The sequence below is a fragment of the Myripristis murdjan genome, chromosome 15 (genome assembly GCF_902150065.1).
Source record: "Myripristis murdjan chromosome 15, fMyrMur1.1, whole genome shotgun sequence".
Taxonomy (NCBI): domain Eukaryota; kingdom Metazoa; phylum Chordata; class Actinopteri; order Holocentriformes; family Holocentridae; genus Myripristis; species Myripristis murdjan.
Genome location: NC_043994.1, coordinates 13028988 through 13043185, shown reverse-complemented (window position 1 = coordinate 13043185; position 14198 = coordinate 13028988). Strand labels below are relative to the sequence as shown.

The following is a 14198-nucleotide window of genomic DNA, read 5'->3' as shown; positions in this document are numbered from 1 at the left end:
TACAACAACAAATAAAAAACAGCAGGCCTACAAATTGTATTTTTATATAGTAGTCATATAATATGACTAGTTCTAACTCAGCTTCTCCTTCAGTGGTAATTTTTGCCATATTGCATGACAATGTCACATACATATTCTGTATCTGCTAGTTTCAACGCTTCACTGAGGCTACATCATGCATACATTGAGCGAAATATTCAAATCCAAGATGCCATTGTTTTATTTCTTTATTCTAAAAATGAATCCCCATGAGCTACTGCTAAGACAGCACCAGTACATCAAATAGAAAATATAATACATTTTATACACATTTCCCTGTGATTCAGAAGGACATATTTGGTATCTTTGGAAACATTGGGATCTCTACTTGAATTTAATGTGGGTTTGAACAAAGCTCGGTTGCACAACATGCATTTGTAATGACAAATCCATGACAAACCCACCAACGGAACTGGCAGGGTTGAATAGGTTCATATGGCTCACAAGACACATAACTTACACACAATCTATAGGAACCTTCAATCAAAACTGACCACAGTCATGACAGAATACGAGCACGGAGGGAGGGGGGTGCTAAGTTGCTAAGTGCTGAGTATGCACAAGATGTTGGGCAAACAAACCCAGAATAAAACACTGGTGAAAACTGCATCACATCAGGAGGCAGTTACCGGAAGTGATATCAAAGGCTGACTCACCACAACAAGTCTTTAATCACAGCCACATGCAGGCGCACAGGCCACCACCTTTGCTTGCACCGCTGGTTTTTAGCACAACTGCATCTCCACATTCTTGTCATAGTGCTCAGGCTCTTTGTGCCATTTAACAGGCAAATGTGATTTACTTCCAGTGGAGCAAAGGAGCCACCTTTGTACAACAGGGCCAAGCGGGATTTCCCAGGACCAGTGACTGACCAACCCAAAATACTAACTAAGATTAAGATCAAAAGCGTGTTGTTTGAAAGTATAGGGCAGAAAAGAATTCCTTTATGCAACAAAACATAAAATAAACCACAGCAATGTTATAACATAGAAAGAGGAGTGACTTTAGCAATGAGTAAGTCTTGACTAGGCATCGCAGCAGAGACCACTCGCGCAGGAAAACCACAGAGCAGCTCGCAGCCTCCCTGCGTGAGGGTTGAAGGAAATAGCTGACCTCAGCGTCTCCCAAGCCCCACTCTGCTAGAGCTGTGGTAGTGGTTGATTGGAATGAGCTGGGATTGTGGGAGGAGGGGGATATTTTAGAGGGCCAGGCACTCCAGGCAAGCCGGAGTGAGCCACGAATTGATGTTTTACTGGGGCAGTTGTGTACTGTATACGTGTGTAAGTGCACACCAGAGAGTACAATGGGAGAAATAAATGAAAGAAAGAAAATGAAATATACAACTATTTGCAATGTGAATTCGCACAGGGCAGAGGAGGTGACGCCCTGTGTGTCTTGTGCAAATTCGATACATGTGTATGGCTTTAACATGCCAAAGACAATATCCCATTGCTGAGAAACAGTCAGAGGTAACTTGTTCTTGTGCTTCACTGAAAACCACGCTGTATCAACCCAGTTAGTTTGTACTGTGCCTACGCTTTTGGAGCCATATGGCATGGGCAGAACATTGTTCTTACACTGCAGCTGGTGTCTTGGCGATGACTTCCATGACATAGGCTCCAGAGGTGATGTCGGGGAAGTCACGGTGTCGACTCTTCAGCTCTTTGGCTAGCCTGGAGGAAGGGAAGAGGAAGAGGGGAAAAAATAAATAAAGGTCTTTGCTAAGCCACAAACTTAGTAAGCAATCATTAGTTTTATCTACAATGAAGCCAAAGAACTGCATGTTACCATATTCTAGTAATGAACAGCAGTACTTCTTGTTTTTCAGCAATAACCATGTATAGAGACAGAGCATAACCAGTCCCAGAGGGGAAAACATTCCATTGGTCTCCATTGACTTTATATTGTGTGACCATGTCTCCCTGCAATTTGGGGGTATTAACAAGCTGTAAAAAATGCCTAATAGCTGATGTGTGGTGGGAAGCATTAAATACAAGGTCAGAAAAGCAGAAAGATTCCATATGATTTCAAACAGAAAAACTGAACTAACAAGAAAAGTGAATAAAGGCAATATGATGTGAAACACTGGGGAGGAAACTGTAGGAGTCTCTAGGACACTGTAGGACCCTGGAAAGTCAAATATCCAACAGACCTTCTTTACGGCAACCATTTTGAAACACATTCAAGTGTACCACAGACTTCCTTGTGAGCCAGTATGAATAATAGCTGGACTCGGGCTCTGTTAGACCTCAGTGGAACAGAACTTTAATGTTATTGGTAACACGTCTGATTACAAGGGTTGCCAACTGTCCCGCATCTGTCGGGGCGTCCCATATATTCTAATAAAACGTGTTAACTCATAAAAAAATGAAACAGAGCTGAAACAAAGCTCTGCATCACAGATGTTTATGAGGAAGCCCGAAAGGTCAAAATGAGGAGGCTTCAGCAGAAACAGGACAGGTTTTTGGGATACCAGAGCAAGCAGCCTGTGGACAAACAAGTGTCAGCACAAAGGTTCAAGCAGCAACAGGACTGTGAAGTTCTTTGGTTTGATTTGTCAGGAGTAAATCTAATGGTGAAACTGAAACGCACTGGTCTCTCCTTCTCTGACCTGGAGCAGATGATGGCTGCCCTCAAAATGATAGAGTCAGTCAGGATGGACCAACCCTATGAAAAGTTGTGTGCTAGCTGGTAAAAAATAATACAGAAAGCTGAACAGGATGCCACCAAATCCACCGGTGAGAAGCGGGTGGTAGTTCTTTCACTCTGATGACCATTAAATAGTCATGAAACAGATGATCAAAAATGAACTTCAAATATCTGTGAACTGTGACTTATCATTAAGGACTTTTCTCTGGCTGTGCAAAAGGACAAAGCACTGCTTGAATCAGTCAAGAGCAGCAAAAAAATATCCATGGAAAAAACAAACTTGGTGAGTCATAACCCCCTTTTCCCCTTTTGCATTTGAGCTGCTCAAATTTAGTTGTACTGATTGGCACTGATTGCCTTCCCTCCAGTAGGCTTTGCTTTATAGCATGCAGCTTTCTGTCTCTGTGGCACCATATGATGTTTTTGATCTATTTACGCATCATGTCAGCAATCAATAGTGAAGATTTCAATATGAAACTTATCAGTAAGTGTGATGATGACAATGGTGATGTTGTGTACATATTCCATGATGTGTGTGTGTGTGTAACTTACGCTGGAGTGAGAGTCATCATCCTCACACCAATATACTTCTTCTTAGCTGCTGTCCTCCCTGTAGATGGGCAACAGAACACAAATACAATTATTCTTCCTCACTTATGCACCACTTCTGATTCTGAGGCTATTGTTTCAACTTAAAAAAAAATCATTCAAGGATTCTGAGCACTCTCAAAACATCGCCTTTGGGGTTGCAATAAGAATCAAAAGTTACCAACCCACCAAAATGTGTTGGTTGACTCCATCATATGGAAAGAATTAAGATTTTTGACCTTATTTGAGTGAAAGAAATTTGACTTTAGATGATGCAGTGGACTGTGGACTGCATAAATCAGATAAGCTAATCATGTCAGAAGGCCTGGTTCATATCGTGTATGTGTGTGTGTGTGTGTGTGTGTGTGTGTACGTGAGTGAGAGAGAGAGAGAGAGAGCACATGCTTGCACATATTCAACCAAATGCCTTCTGCATTCCATCATACATTTTGAACTTGTTTTTAGCTTATTTTATTATATAGACAAGTCAAATCAAGAATGCCCCTGAATAACAGTCGCCCGACATGGTATGGCATCAAGTTGACGGCACCAAATAAAACACATGTGTGCAGTGTTCCAAAAGATTAGGTCAGGTACAGGGGGAAAGGCAATGTAAACATAGCTAAAACCGAAAAAACAGACATATGAGTGATATTGGGCTTAAATAAACTTGAACTTGAAATAAACTTGAACATATACTGGGATCTGCGCCTTTGAAGTTTATTTGCAGTATCTGAATCCTGTTGGATCATGCTGGGTAAAGAATTCCATATGGATGGGAAATGTAACAAACAAATCTCAGGAGAGCCCACAGAGACGAGGGACAAATGCTAAAAGATACTCTGAACTCATGAATGTGCCCACAGGCTCTGGGTCCAAGTCTTGCATCCCATTTCCAGACTTTGTCTTGGTGATTCTGAATGAAAACAGTGAAATGAAAAGGATAATAAACTATGCTGACGAGAGCTAAATACCTCGCGACTGCCGGTCGTAGGACTCTGCCAGGAACTGTCGGATCTTGTCTGAGGGTATGGCAAACGAAATGCCGGCGGTCACTTTCAGCGTGTTGATCCCGATTACCTCGCCATCCTAAAACAGAAAACCTCAAATTAGTGCCTTGTACCACAAATGAGAAACGGGTTATCAGAAATTTAGCATGTCATCGAAATGAAAAAGGGTCTCCCTTTCAATGAAATAAACGCATCTCACCAGATTTACCAGAGGCCCTCCAGAGTTGCCATACTGTGAACCAAGAAGGATACATTAGTTATTTGAGCACCTGTGCTTGTCAGTCGATGAAAGTGCAAATGAGTTTGAGAAAGAGAGAATGTGCACATGTAATTGTGCATGCATCTGTGTTCATGCAACAAGCATGTGCTCAAGAAAGAGTGTATTATTCATTTATATGACTGACAGACAACACTTGTGTTCTCACGGATGAATGTGCTGTGATTGACCATATTCACTTACATTGATGATGGCATCAGTCTGAATGTAGTCCATGTCAGAGTTGCGCAGGCCCAGCTCCTTGCCTCCTCGTTGGGTGGTGCTCACAATTCCCGTGGTGACTGTGTTCTGGAGGGAAAATGGGCTGCCGATGGCGACCACAAATTCCCCTGGCCTCAGGTCTGCTGAATGGCCCAGCAACAGTACTGGAAGCTTAGTCTGGACAAAGGTAGACAGAGTAGGGGAAAACTGAGGTGAGACAGATCCACGAGAAGTGTCAGTATTATTAGAATACAAATACATTTTTGATTTAATGCACTAATACTTCAGCTTTCCTCATAACTATTTTTTAAAATATGACAATTTATCTAGGTGACACCTCTTTTTTATTAGAGCTCTGGGAACAGAAGATTACACACGGCTAGCACACATCATATGATAAATTGTTATTATAAAACGGCAATGCATTTTTGTTTCAAGAGATCAACCTTCAAGACAAAGAAAATAATGAAGTCAGTATTTCCTGTCTAGAGCCTCAAAAACTCCTCATGGTCATGTGTTTTATGAGTGGACAGTGGGAAGATAATCACTCGAGAACCACAGCTCCTCTAAACACTACCCACTCAATGCTGCATGGCTGTCCTCCCACAGAAACACAATTACCATTTTTCCACTGCAGGGCTGGGTGGCATTTGTGCCAGGTTCGACTCAAAATGCTAATAGCCAAGATAAAAACCGTATTTGTTTGATTGAAAACTGTAGCCAAACTGACAAATCATCTTGGTTGGCAAGTGTGTGTGAAAACAACCACAGATGCTGGAAAACTGTCTGACTTATACACGGTAAATAGTGACTAAGCTCTGGCTAGCTCTGTCAGACCATGTAGTGGAAACCAGGCTACTGAGAGCTGGCCTCGGCAGGCAGACAGAGAAAGGATATATTTATCCATCCGCAGTGACGGTTTCCATTTCTGAATGAAATCATCTCTGTTGGGTAGCCCGCAGTCATAGCCCACGCGCCACCACATCACGTTGGGTCTGTGCACAGTGCACAGACTGTACCACAGACTGTACCCAGTGCCCTGACACCTAGCAAGCTCTATCTTCCAAAAAGAACCTGTCCCGACAGCTCCTTCTGTGAATCCATTTTGCTTACTGAAGGTTATAAATAGGTCAGTGGCGGCTGCAAGGCAACTGAGGCAGCATAACAAGCTAGTAAAGAAAGTCAGACAAAAGGTACAATATGTAACATGCATACTCAATCCAACCGAATGCACATCAACTACTACTAATCATATCCTCAGCCATAAACACAACATTTTGTTATGCATGCAAACATGGTATGCATGCATAAGCCGTCTTGTTTATGTGTTCGGGGATGTCTGCAATGGCTGACAAAATAAGCCGATATCACTCATCTGTTCCCTTAACTAGATACCCCCAAAAGGCAATTTGAAGGGCTTAATTGTGGAGATAAATTTCAGCAACAATTTTGATTTAATAGTGTGTGATCTAAACCTTGTGGTAAACAGAGGCAATCTTCACCCTGGAGGTGAGGCTATTATTAGAAGACGACAAAGATAGTGATAGCCAGTAACTGAGGAGAGGAACCTTTTAACCCCACTTTCCACTTTACCTAACACACATGTAAAAAAAAAGGAAGTGCACATACACGCCCTGCAAACACGAATGCACACAAGTGTATACACACACACGTAAACACACACACACACACGTACAACAAATCCAAGTTCAGGTTCTTGGTTCATATAATGGCAGTTGCACATGATCTTATTAGTAAAAATGTCAAATGCAGACACACAGACTATATGTACATAAACTTATGGAAGCGTGCAGTTGCAATACAAACACACACACACACACACACACATGTACACCTGACACAGGAGTATCAGTGTGCATAATCACCCCCCTCCCTCCCCTTCACACCCCATGTGAGATAAGAGTATAACCAGATGGAGAGAGGAGGTAAGAGAAACGCACAGCTGAGAGAAAACGTCAGGTGGATGTCAGTCAGTGCCAAGACATTCAGAGCTAGCCTATCACCATTTACAGCGTGATGATGATGATGATCATAACAGTTAGTGATACTGAGAGTGTCATGGTTACCGTTGCTGTTGGCTGACAACCTTGTCAACTTCTCAGGAACTAAATCTATCTATCGTGTGTTTGAATACGTTCTGCATACACGACATGTTATATATGCTCACACATATTTATGCGCACACATTCCCATACTCCCATGCACACACTCCCACGCACAACATATGTGACGCTTTCTGAAAAATCACATACTAAGAACGCAAGAATGCAACAGTTTGCTAAAAGCCGAGGAGCGCCTGGGTGAGAGAGGGCAAAACAAACACTTAAGGTGCTGACGGCTGTCCTCTTTAAACAGCACCGGTCCACATATCACTTACTAATCACAACTAGTCAACGATCTGGAATGACTTGTGGAAAATCATCCCACCATATGAGTCTGCGTCTCCTGACCACCCAAGTGACTCACCCTGCTATTTCAGATGAAAGTTTGGTCGCAACAGAAGTTCGCACACTACCACACTTAAGGAAAGAGGCAAGGTGAGCAAGAGGAACAGCAAACACCACAAACCACAGAGAGAGAGAACTCGAAAATGTGAGACAAGTGAGCAGAGCGCAGGGTTTGACACTACAACGATGCAGCAGGCTGGCCTTGATGGTTACAGAAACCCACTTTGGACAAAGAGTCTCTCCAGTTGAGGCTTGAGGAAGACACTGAGTAAGACATATAACCCATACTTGTTGCAGGGGTGCTGAAAATGGCTGACCCTGTGGTTTGATCCCTCTACTGCTTGCGTGCATTTCCATGTGTTACAGTGGGTCATGCAGATAAACAATTTCACATGGCTAGCTACTGTCTTTATTTTAAACTTAATTGTGGGTGCAATGACCTAAACTCCCTCCACTACAAACCATACATTTTATACTTCTCAGTCCTGTTCTCTGCAAAAAACAAAACAAACAAAAAAATCACCATCTTGATTTTGCCTATTTTTAGTTATACAAATGACCAGTTGGATGTTTTTAGTCGTTTATGCGTCCATATCCTGGACATGGTTGCTCCTATCAAGGAAGCCAGAAATCAGCGTTTCTCATAACTAATCTCTGCGAACCAGTACAGCCCCAGAATCCTGTTTAATACCATCAATCAGCTCATAAAACCTCCTTCCCCTGGTGTTGACGCTTCTTCTCCAGCTGAATGTGAAAAAATTGTACATTCTTCATAGACAAGATTAATCATATTAGAGTAAACCAACCAATCAACCCTCCGACCTCTACAGTGGACCTTCTGCACCCTTCCTTGGATGTACTGGATTACTTTAGTCCAATATCACTGCAGGATCTTCTAAAAACGATGTATGAAACCCTCATCGAGTCCCCTTGACATCATCCCATCACAACTGTTTAAAGACAGAGTCAATCAGCCCATCATCAATAGCTTTGACCTCTGGAGTGGTACTAGATCTTTTGAAAACTGCTTATGTTAAACCACTGCTAAAGGGACCCGAGTTAGATCCCACTGACTTAAAAAACTTTGGCCAATTCCCAAACTGCCTTTCATATCAAAAATCCTAGAAAAGATAGTGCTGGACCAACTCCGTCAGGCAGGTAGTAACAACATCTTTGAAAAGTTTCAATCTGGTTTCCACAAACTACATAGCCCAGAAACTGCCCTTATCCGTGACACGAATGACTCACTGATGGCTGCAGACTTTGGTGCATGTTCTGTTTTGTTAGTGCTTGACCTCAGTGCAGCCTTTGATATGATTGACTACTCAGTCCTCATATACAGACTAAAACACTGCCCTGGACTGGTTTGCATCATATCTAGCTGGCAGGAGATTTTTTTTTTTTTTTGTCTCTGTTGGGGAATTTACCTCACGCTCTGCTCCCAACAAACATGGCATACCACAAGGATCAACTTTGGGACCTATTTTGTTCACACTGTACCTGTTACCCTTGGGACAGATAATCCATCACCACATCAGCTTTTCTCATAGCTACGCGGATGATACACAGCTATACCTGTCATTTAAACTCTGGGTGCTTCATTACATATTTGCTTACCTGACATAAACAGTTGGATGTCCCATTTAACTCTGATAAGACAGAAGTACTCATCTTTAGTCCTGCGCCTGTCTCGCAACAAATTCAACCACTCCTTGGCCCCCTCACTCCCAACATAAGGTCAGCAACAAAAAACCTGGGTGTTATCCTGGACTATAAGTTGAATCTAGAGCAGCATTTACAAAAAGTAGTCCAGTCATGCTTTGATCAAATGAGCAATATTTCCAAAACTAGATCAGTTCTGTCCTACAGCAACACAGAGAAAATCATACGTGCTCTCATATCTTCCCACCTTGATTACTGTAATGCCTTGTTTACTTGCCTGAACACTCGAGCTATGGAGCAACTACAACTCGTCCAAAATTCAGCAGCCAGACTTGTGAGCAAATCAAAGCATCTTTCACATATCACTCCAATCCTGGCCTCACTGCACTGGCATCCGGTCTCTTTTAGAATTCATTTTAAAGTGCTTTTAGTCACATAAAAGGCTCTGAATGATCTGGCCTGGAGCATACAACTGAGATCCTTATTCCTCACGGTCCAAAAACGCTCCTCAGGTCTGCCAGCCTGTTTGTCCAGGCTGTTTGCTGTTTTTTTTTTTTTTTTTAATTTAGCATTGTTAAGCATTTAGTGCTTATTGCTTCAAAAGTGCTCTATAATTAACATTTATTATTATTAGTATTATCTCCATATACAATTTAATGCCATATTCTTGTTTTCTTGTTTTTTTCTTCCAAAAAGTGAAAAAATCTGCCAGCGAGATGAGACAGTCCCACTTGTTTGCAAAGCTGATGAACATCTGTCCAGAATTTTATTAAGTCAAGTATCATTTTCTTGATACTAGGGAGCTCAGTGACCGTCCCACTCCAGCTCCCACCCCTAACCTCAGCCCCACCCTTCTGCCTCTGGTTGGCCCTTCCACCAAACAGACATTTGCACCATCACACCTGTATGCATATATTTCTGTATATATTTAGGCTCATTAAGCCTTCTCATTCAAACTTTCTCTCACTCAAAGACAATCCAGTTGTACTTGCCTCTTTCTTTTCATTTCCTTCTTTCTTCTTTGTTGTCCTGTTTTTTGTTTTTTGTTTTTTGTTTTTTGTTTGTTTTTTTTTTTTGTTTTGTTTTGTTTGTTTTTTGGTGTTTTTTGGGGGTCTGTTTTGTTCTGTCCAGATGATGTCTGATTATTTTGTGACTCTGTTACACACTCCATCCAACCTCCAAACTCCATATTTTGTACTGTTTTACACTTTTACTGTTATTTTATTGCACAAAAAAAAGATACTAGTGGACTGATCTAACTTATTCTGCCTTGTTTCAGCATATTTATTTATTTGTTTGTTTGTTCGTTTTACTTCGTTTGAAGAAAACCTGAGTATGAGACTAAATGCTAAGATTAAGATAGAGATTTTTGCAGAGAGAGCACCGTGTTTTCCACACTCTGAAGCATTTAGATAAGAGAGAGAGAGAGAGACATGGGGCATCCGCTGGGACGAAGGAGAAAACAACTTTGCTTTCAAGACAACATCTCACGTGCTGAGAAACATTCCAGACTTTTTTTTTTTTTTTTTTTTTTAATCTGTTATCACTGAGGTGAGGTATGATTGAGTCTACTGTACATAGATTTTGTCCCACAGTGGCTCAACAAGGACAACACAGCGAGGGAGCAGGAGAAATGTAAGACAGATAGACAGATAAGCAAGCCAGGGGAGCAGACAGTAAGAGAGACAGATAGAGCTGGAAATAGCCCCAGAGTTGCTATAGAGATCTACCATTGTTTAATGTTATAGCCTCGGTCGCTTGGAGGGTCGTTTAAAAGCCATTACACTAACTACCGTTTTATGACCAAAAGTCCAGGTGCAAACTCGGCTCCAGTAAGGCTGTGATGGACTACAGCTAATAGTTTCTGAGGCACGCGCATACACACACGCATACACTCACTCTCGCATGAGAGGAGGTTGCCTTTGGAATGAACCCCCCCAAAGTCAAATCTATAAATTAAAACCCCCACACCTGGCATTAGTTACATACAGTATACAGACAGACCACTTTGAAATGCACACACGCAGACATACGTGCATACACACAGGCTGCTTTGGGTATGCTGTACTGTATGATTACTGTAGTCACTTGAGATCGCCTTTCCCTTTCTTACAGGGGACTTCAAAGCTGGAAATATGATTTTATAAGGTCTGCCATGCATCGAGGTAAAGCGTTTTATCCCTGACGCCTGAATGTTTGCCCTTGGGGTTCTGCTAATGCAGATAAAATAGGACAGGATTCAGCATGCCTACACTTCACATCAACTCGGGGGATCAGAGGATCAGGCGGCGGGGTGGAAGAGATAGGAGTGAATGTGTGTGTTTGTCTGTGAGTGCGGGTGTGTGTATGGTGTGTAAGCGAGCCACCGGTGCATTTTTGTGCATGTGTGACTGTTTGGTGGACTGAAATAAAAATCTGAGATGCACATGGATGTGTTTATGATTTCAGCACCAACTCTCAGAAAAATACCCTGAAGCTGAGGTTTTCAAAGAGGGAGGCGGGTGATCCCAGGGCAGCGTTAACGAGAGTGAGATGGTGAGAGTGAAAATTCATGAAGGATTTCAGATATTTACTGATTATTTTATTAGTAATCAAAAACAGATGGTGCTGTAGAATAGGCCAAATATCTGTCATTATGTTAAGGGGATAGTTAAGATAGTTTTCCCCATTTTCTCAGAGCCTTTTTTATGCATTTGTTAGCAGTTTGAAGTTATGTAAATAGCAAGAGAAGGATATTTGATTTCTGGATGGCTATGGGATCATGTAGCAGCTTTTCTAATCTTCATCTGAGGGGAGGCCCACACTCTCAGACTTTAGGAACCCCTGCTCTAAAGCAAAATCAAGCAATATGCATGGCAAACTATCTCATAGGAGCTGGTGCTAATTAAAGTCACAGTCAATACATAAAATAGATGTTTCCTCCACTAACCAATTCTTAGAGGCATAGGTAACATCAGCCTCTTCCAGCCAGATTGGGTAAACCATATCCTCACTGACATCAGCACGGAAACCAATATGGCTTCCATATGTTGTTATGAAGGTCTTAGTCCGTCTAAGAGCAAACATATGTCTGCGAGCTCCGTCTGTATATTCCACTCGGCACACTTGCACGGCTTTGCAGAGAGCCTGGAAGACTTGAGGGCATCTCAGCCTTGGTGAGACACCGCAGGGCTTTGAACAGCACAAGTCACATTGATCAGAGGAGATGTGGTCTTAGGCGGGCATTTGTTCCTGTCTTCCGTCTGCCCTTTCGCATGCCTGCACTGTAGCCTAAAGCGCAGACTGTTAATTTTGCGTGTTGTTTTGTGTTGAATTCTATATCTGTCTGCACTGTGCGTGCAGAGGCGACAGTGGCAAGAGTAAAAAAAACTATGATAATTATAGTCTTACACCTTTTACACATGTACACATTCTCATCATTTTACATCAGGGTAATGTCTACACTACCAAAATTATCCATCTTAACAAGTTATTTAGGCCCAAATTCAGTGTTAAACTCTTGCTCTTCTTGACAAGCTGAACATGTCTGCCAAAGGGATGAGATAACCCCCACGTGTTTCTAATGCTAATCAGTTTGTCTCTAGAATTTTCTTGAGTCAAAGGTAATTTTTTCTGAAGCTGGCTTTTGTGATGATTTTTTTTCCCTTGGGACACTGATATGACAAGATAATTTGGGGTGTGTTAAGTATATTTTAAGTTTAGACAGACAAACCGTGTCACAGTTGTGAGATTAAACTTGACAAAATAATCACTCAGACATATATATTCTTTTGTTATCAAAACAATGTGTGGTGAATTAAATTACAGTAAGCTGCAAGCCCCTAAAGAACCAGTAAGAGTCCCCAGACCCCACTGAAAGCCACTGCAGCCTACACTCAAAGGTGAAGCATTACACATGCAAAATTGAGGTAGCTGACTCTAATAGAAGGAATAAATTGACAAACGGAAAATGGGATTTAGTGTTAAAGCACATTCTAGGAACCAGAGTCAACAGCCGCCATGCCCTCACTCCCTCGACTGGAACTATTTGTTGACTCTGCAATGTGTCTGCAATGTGTATGTAGCCAAAATTGCATTGCACCAGTTGTGAAAGAACTGGCTCTTTCATCTAATTTAAACATCTGAGATAACATACTAAATTAGCCAAGAAGTGAATCAAACTGAAACTGTTGGATTTAACTCCAGTAAATGAATCATTATGTTCACTTAACCATGCATTACCGCTACGAAACCATCATAGAGTTGTCTATTATCAGTGCCAAAACAATATTATCTCACAGTCAATCAATTGTTCACATACTTCTTTTGATTTTTTGATTTTTTTCATGCAGCTTGTCATGGCCTGGCTGGTCAGTTTGAAATCTTTCATCATCTCAAAAACACAACTATGTGTCTAAAGTGATGTCAGCTGACTCGTGAGCCCAAACAGATTTGGGCCTGGCTGAAGCTTGTCCAGCTGGCTTGGAAAACAACTACGTTACGACAAACCAGGCCAAGACAAAGCGCAACAGGACTCAAATTGGGGAGGACGCAGCGCAAGCTTTCTTTGGCTCACTGCCCACCACACTGCGTCCTCAGGCATGGGAACCATTTTGGTTCCACGAACAAGGAATGATGGAGGGAGGATAGGACAGGACAGGAGGATATGATTCATTTCCCCTCTGCCTGTCTGTGAAGGACGACATGCAGCGTCTTTCCTCTGACAATGGAGTGAGTCCTACGCATCACCCGGTATCAACCAATGAGAGCTCTTACACCCATGCACACATACACACAACACAGCCACAAACAGTACCTATGATTAATTTTACTACATAATTGTAATTGCTTGCAATTTGCTTTATGTCTGTCAGCAGTGTTCCCTCTTCATCTATAAAGGAACTACAGATTAAAATGAGCTTAATTCTGGAGGAGGATTTGCCCAATATGTCCCTTGTTCCTGCTAAACAAATGCTATAAAATAAATAAATACAGGCCTTTCACTCTGTTTCTCGCACATACCCACACATGCAGTCGTAAACACACACACACAGATTCCAGTGATAGCCCTGTCCAAACCAGCATGAGGCGGGCTGCCCAGAGAGAATGGTCTGTCAGGCCACAGAGACTCTTAGTACTGGGTGATGGGTTATACAGAGACAAACAGCACCATTGTTACATGGAACCACATGGGAAAGACGATGCCTGCTCTCACTGCCACACTGAAACTCGTAAAGCTTGCCTTCAGCATGAGGGTTACGTTAATGGTTCATTTGCTGGAGTTAAATCCAACAGTTTTCAGTTTGATTCACCTCTTGACTAATT

General features: G+C 42.0%; 1 protein-coding gene across 1 annotated transcript in view; it reads right to left on the bottom strand.

The window, feature by feature from the left end:
- The window catches only part of LOC115373165 (serine protease HTRA1A-like), a 28835-nt gene that overhangs the window by 500 nt on the left and 14137 nt on the right, over positions 1 to 14198 (bottom strand). The window contains exons 4-8 of the mRNA XM_030071441.1: positions 4747 to 4941; positions 4486 to 4518; positions 4251 to 4365; positions 3241 to 3298; positions 1617 to 1712 (exon numbers count right to left, since the gene is read on the bottom strand). Of these exons, the coding sequence (XP_029927301.1) occupies positions 1617 to 1712; positions 3241 to 3298; positions 4251 to 4365; positions 4486 to 4518; positions 4747 to 4941 (497 nt within the window). The remainder of the gene's footprint in view (positions 1 to 1616; positions 1713 to 3240; positions 3299 to 4250; positions 4366 to 4485; positions 4519 to 4746; positions 4942 to 14198) is intronic.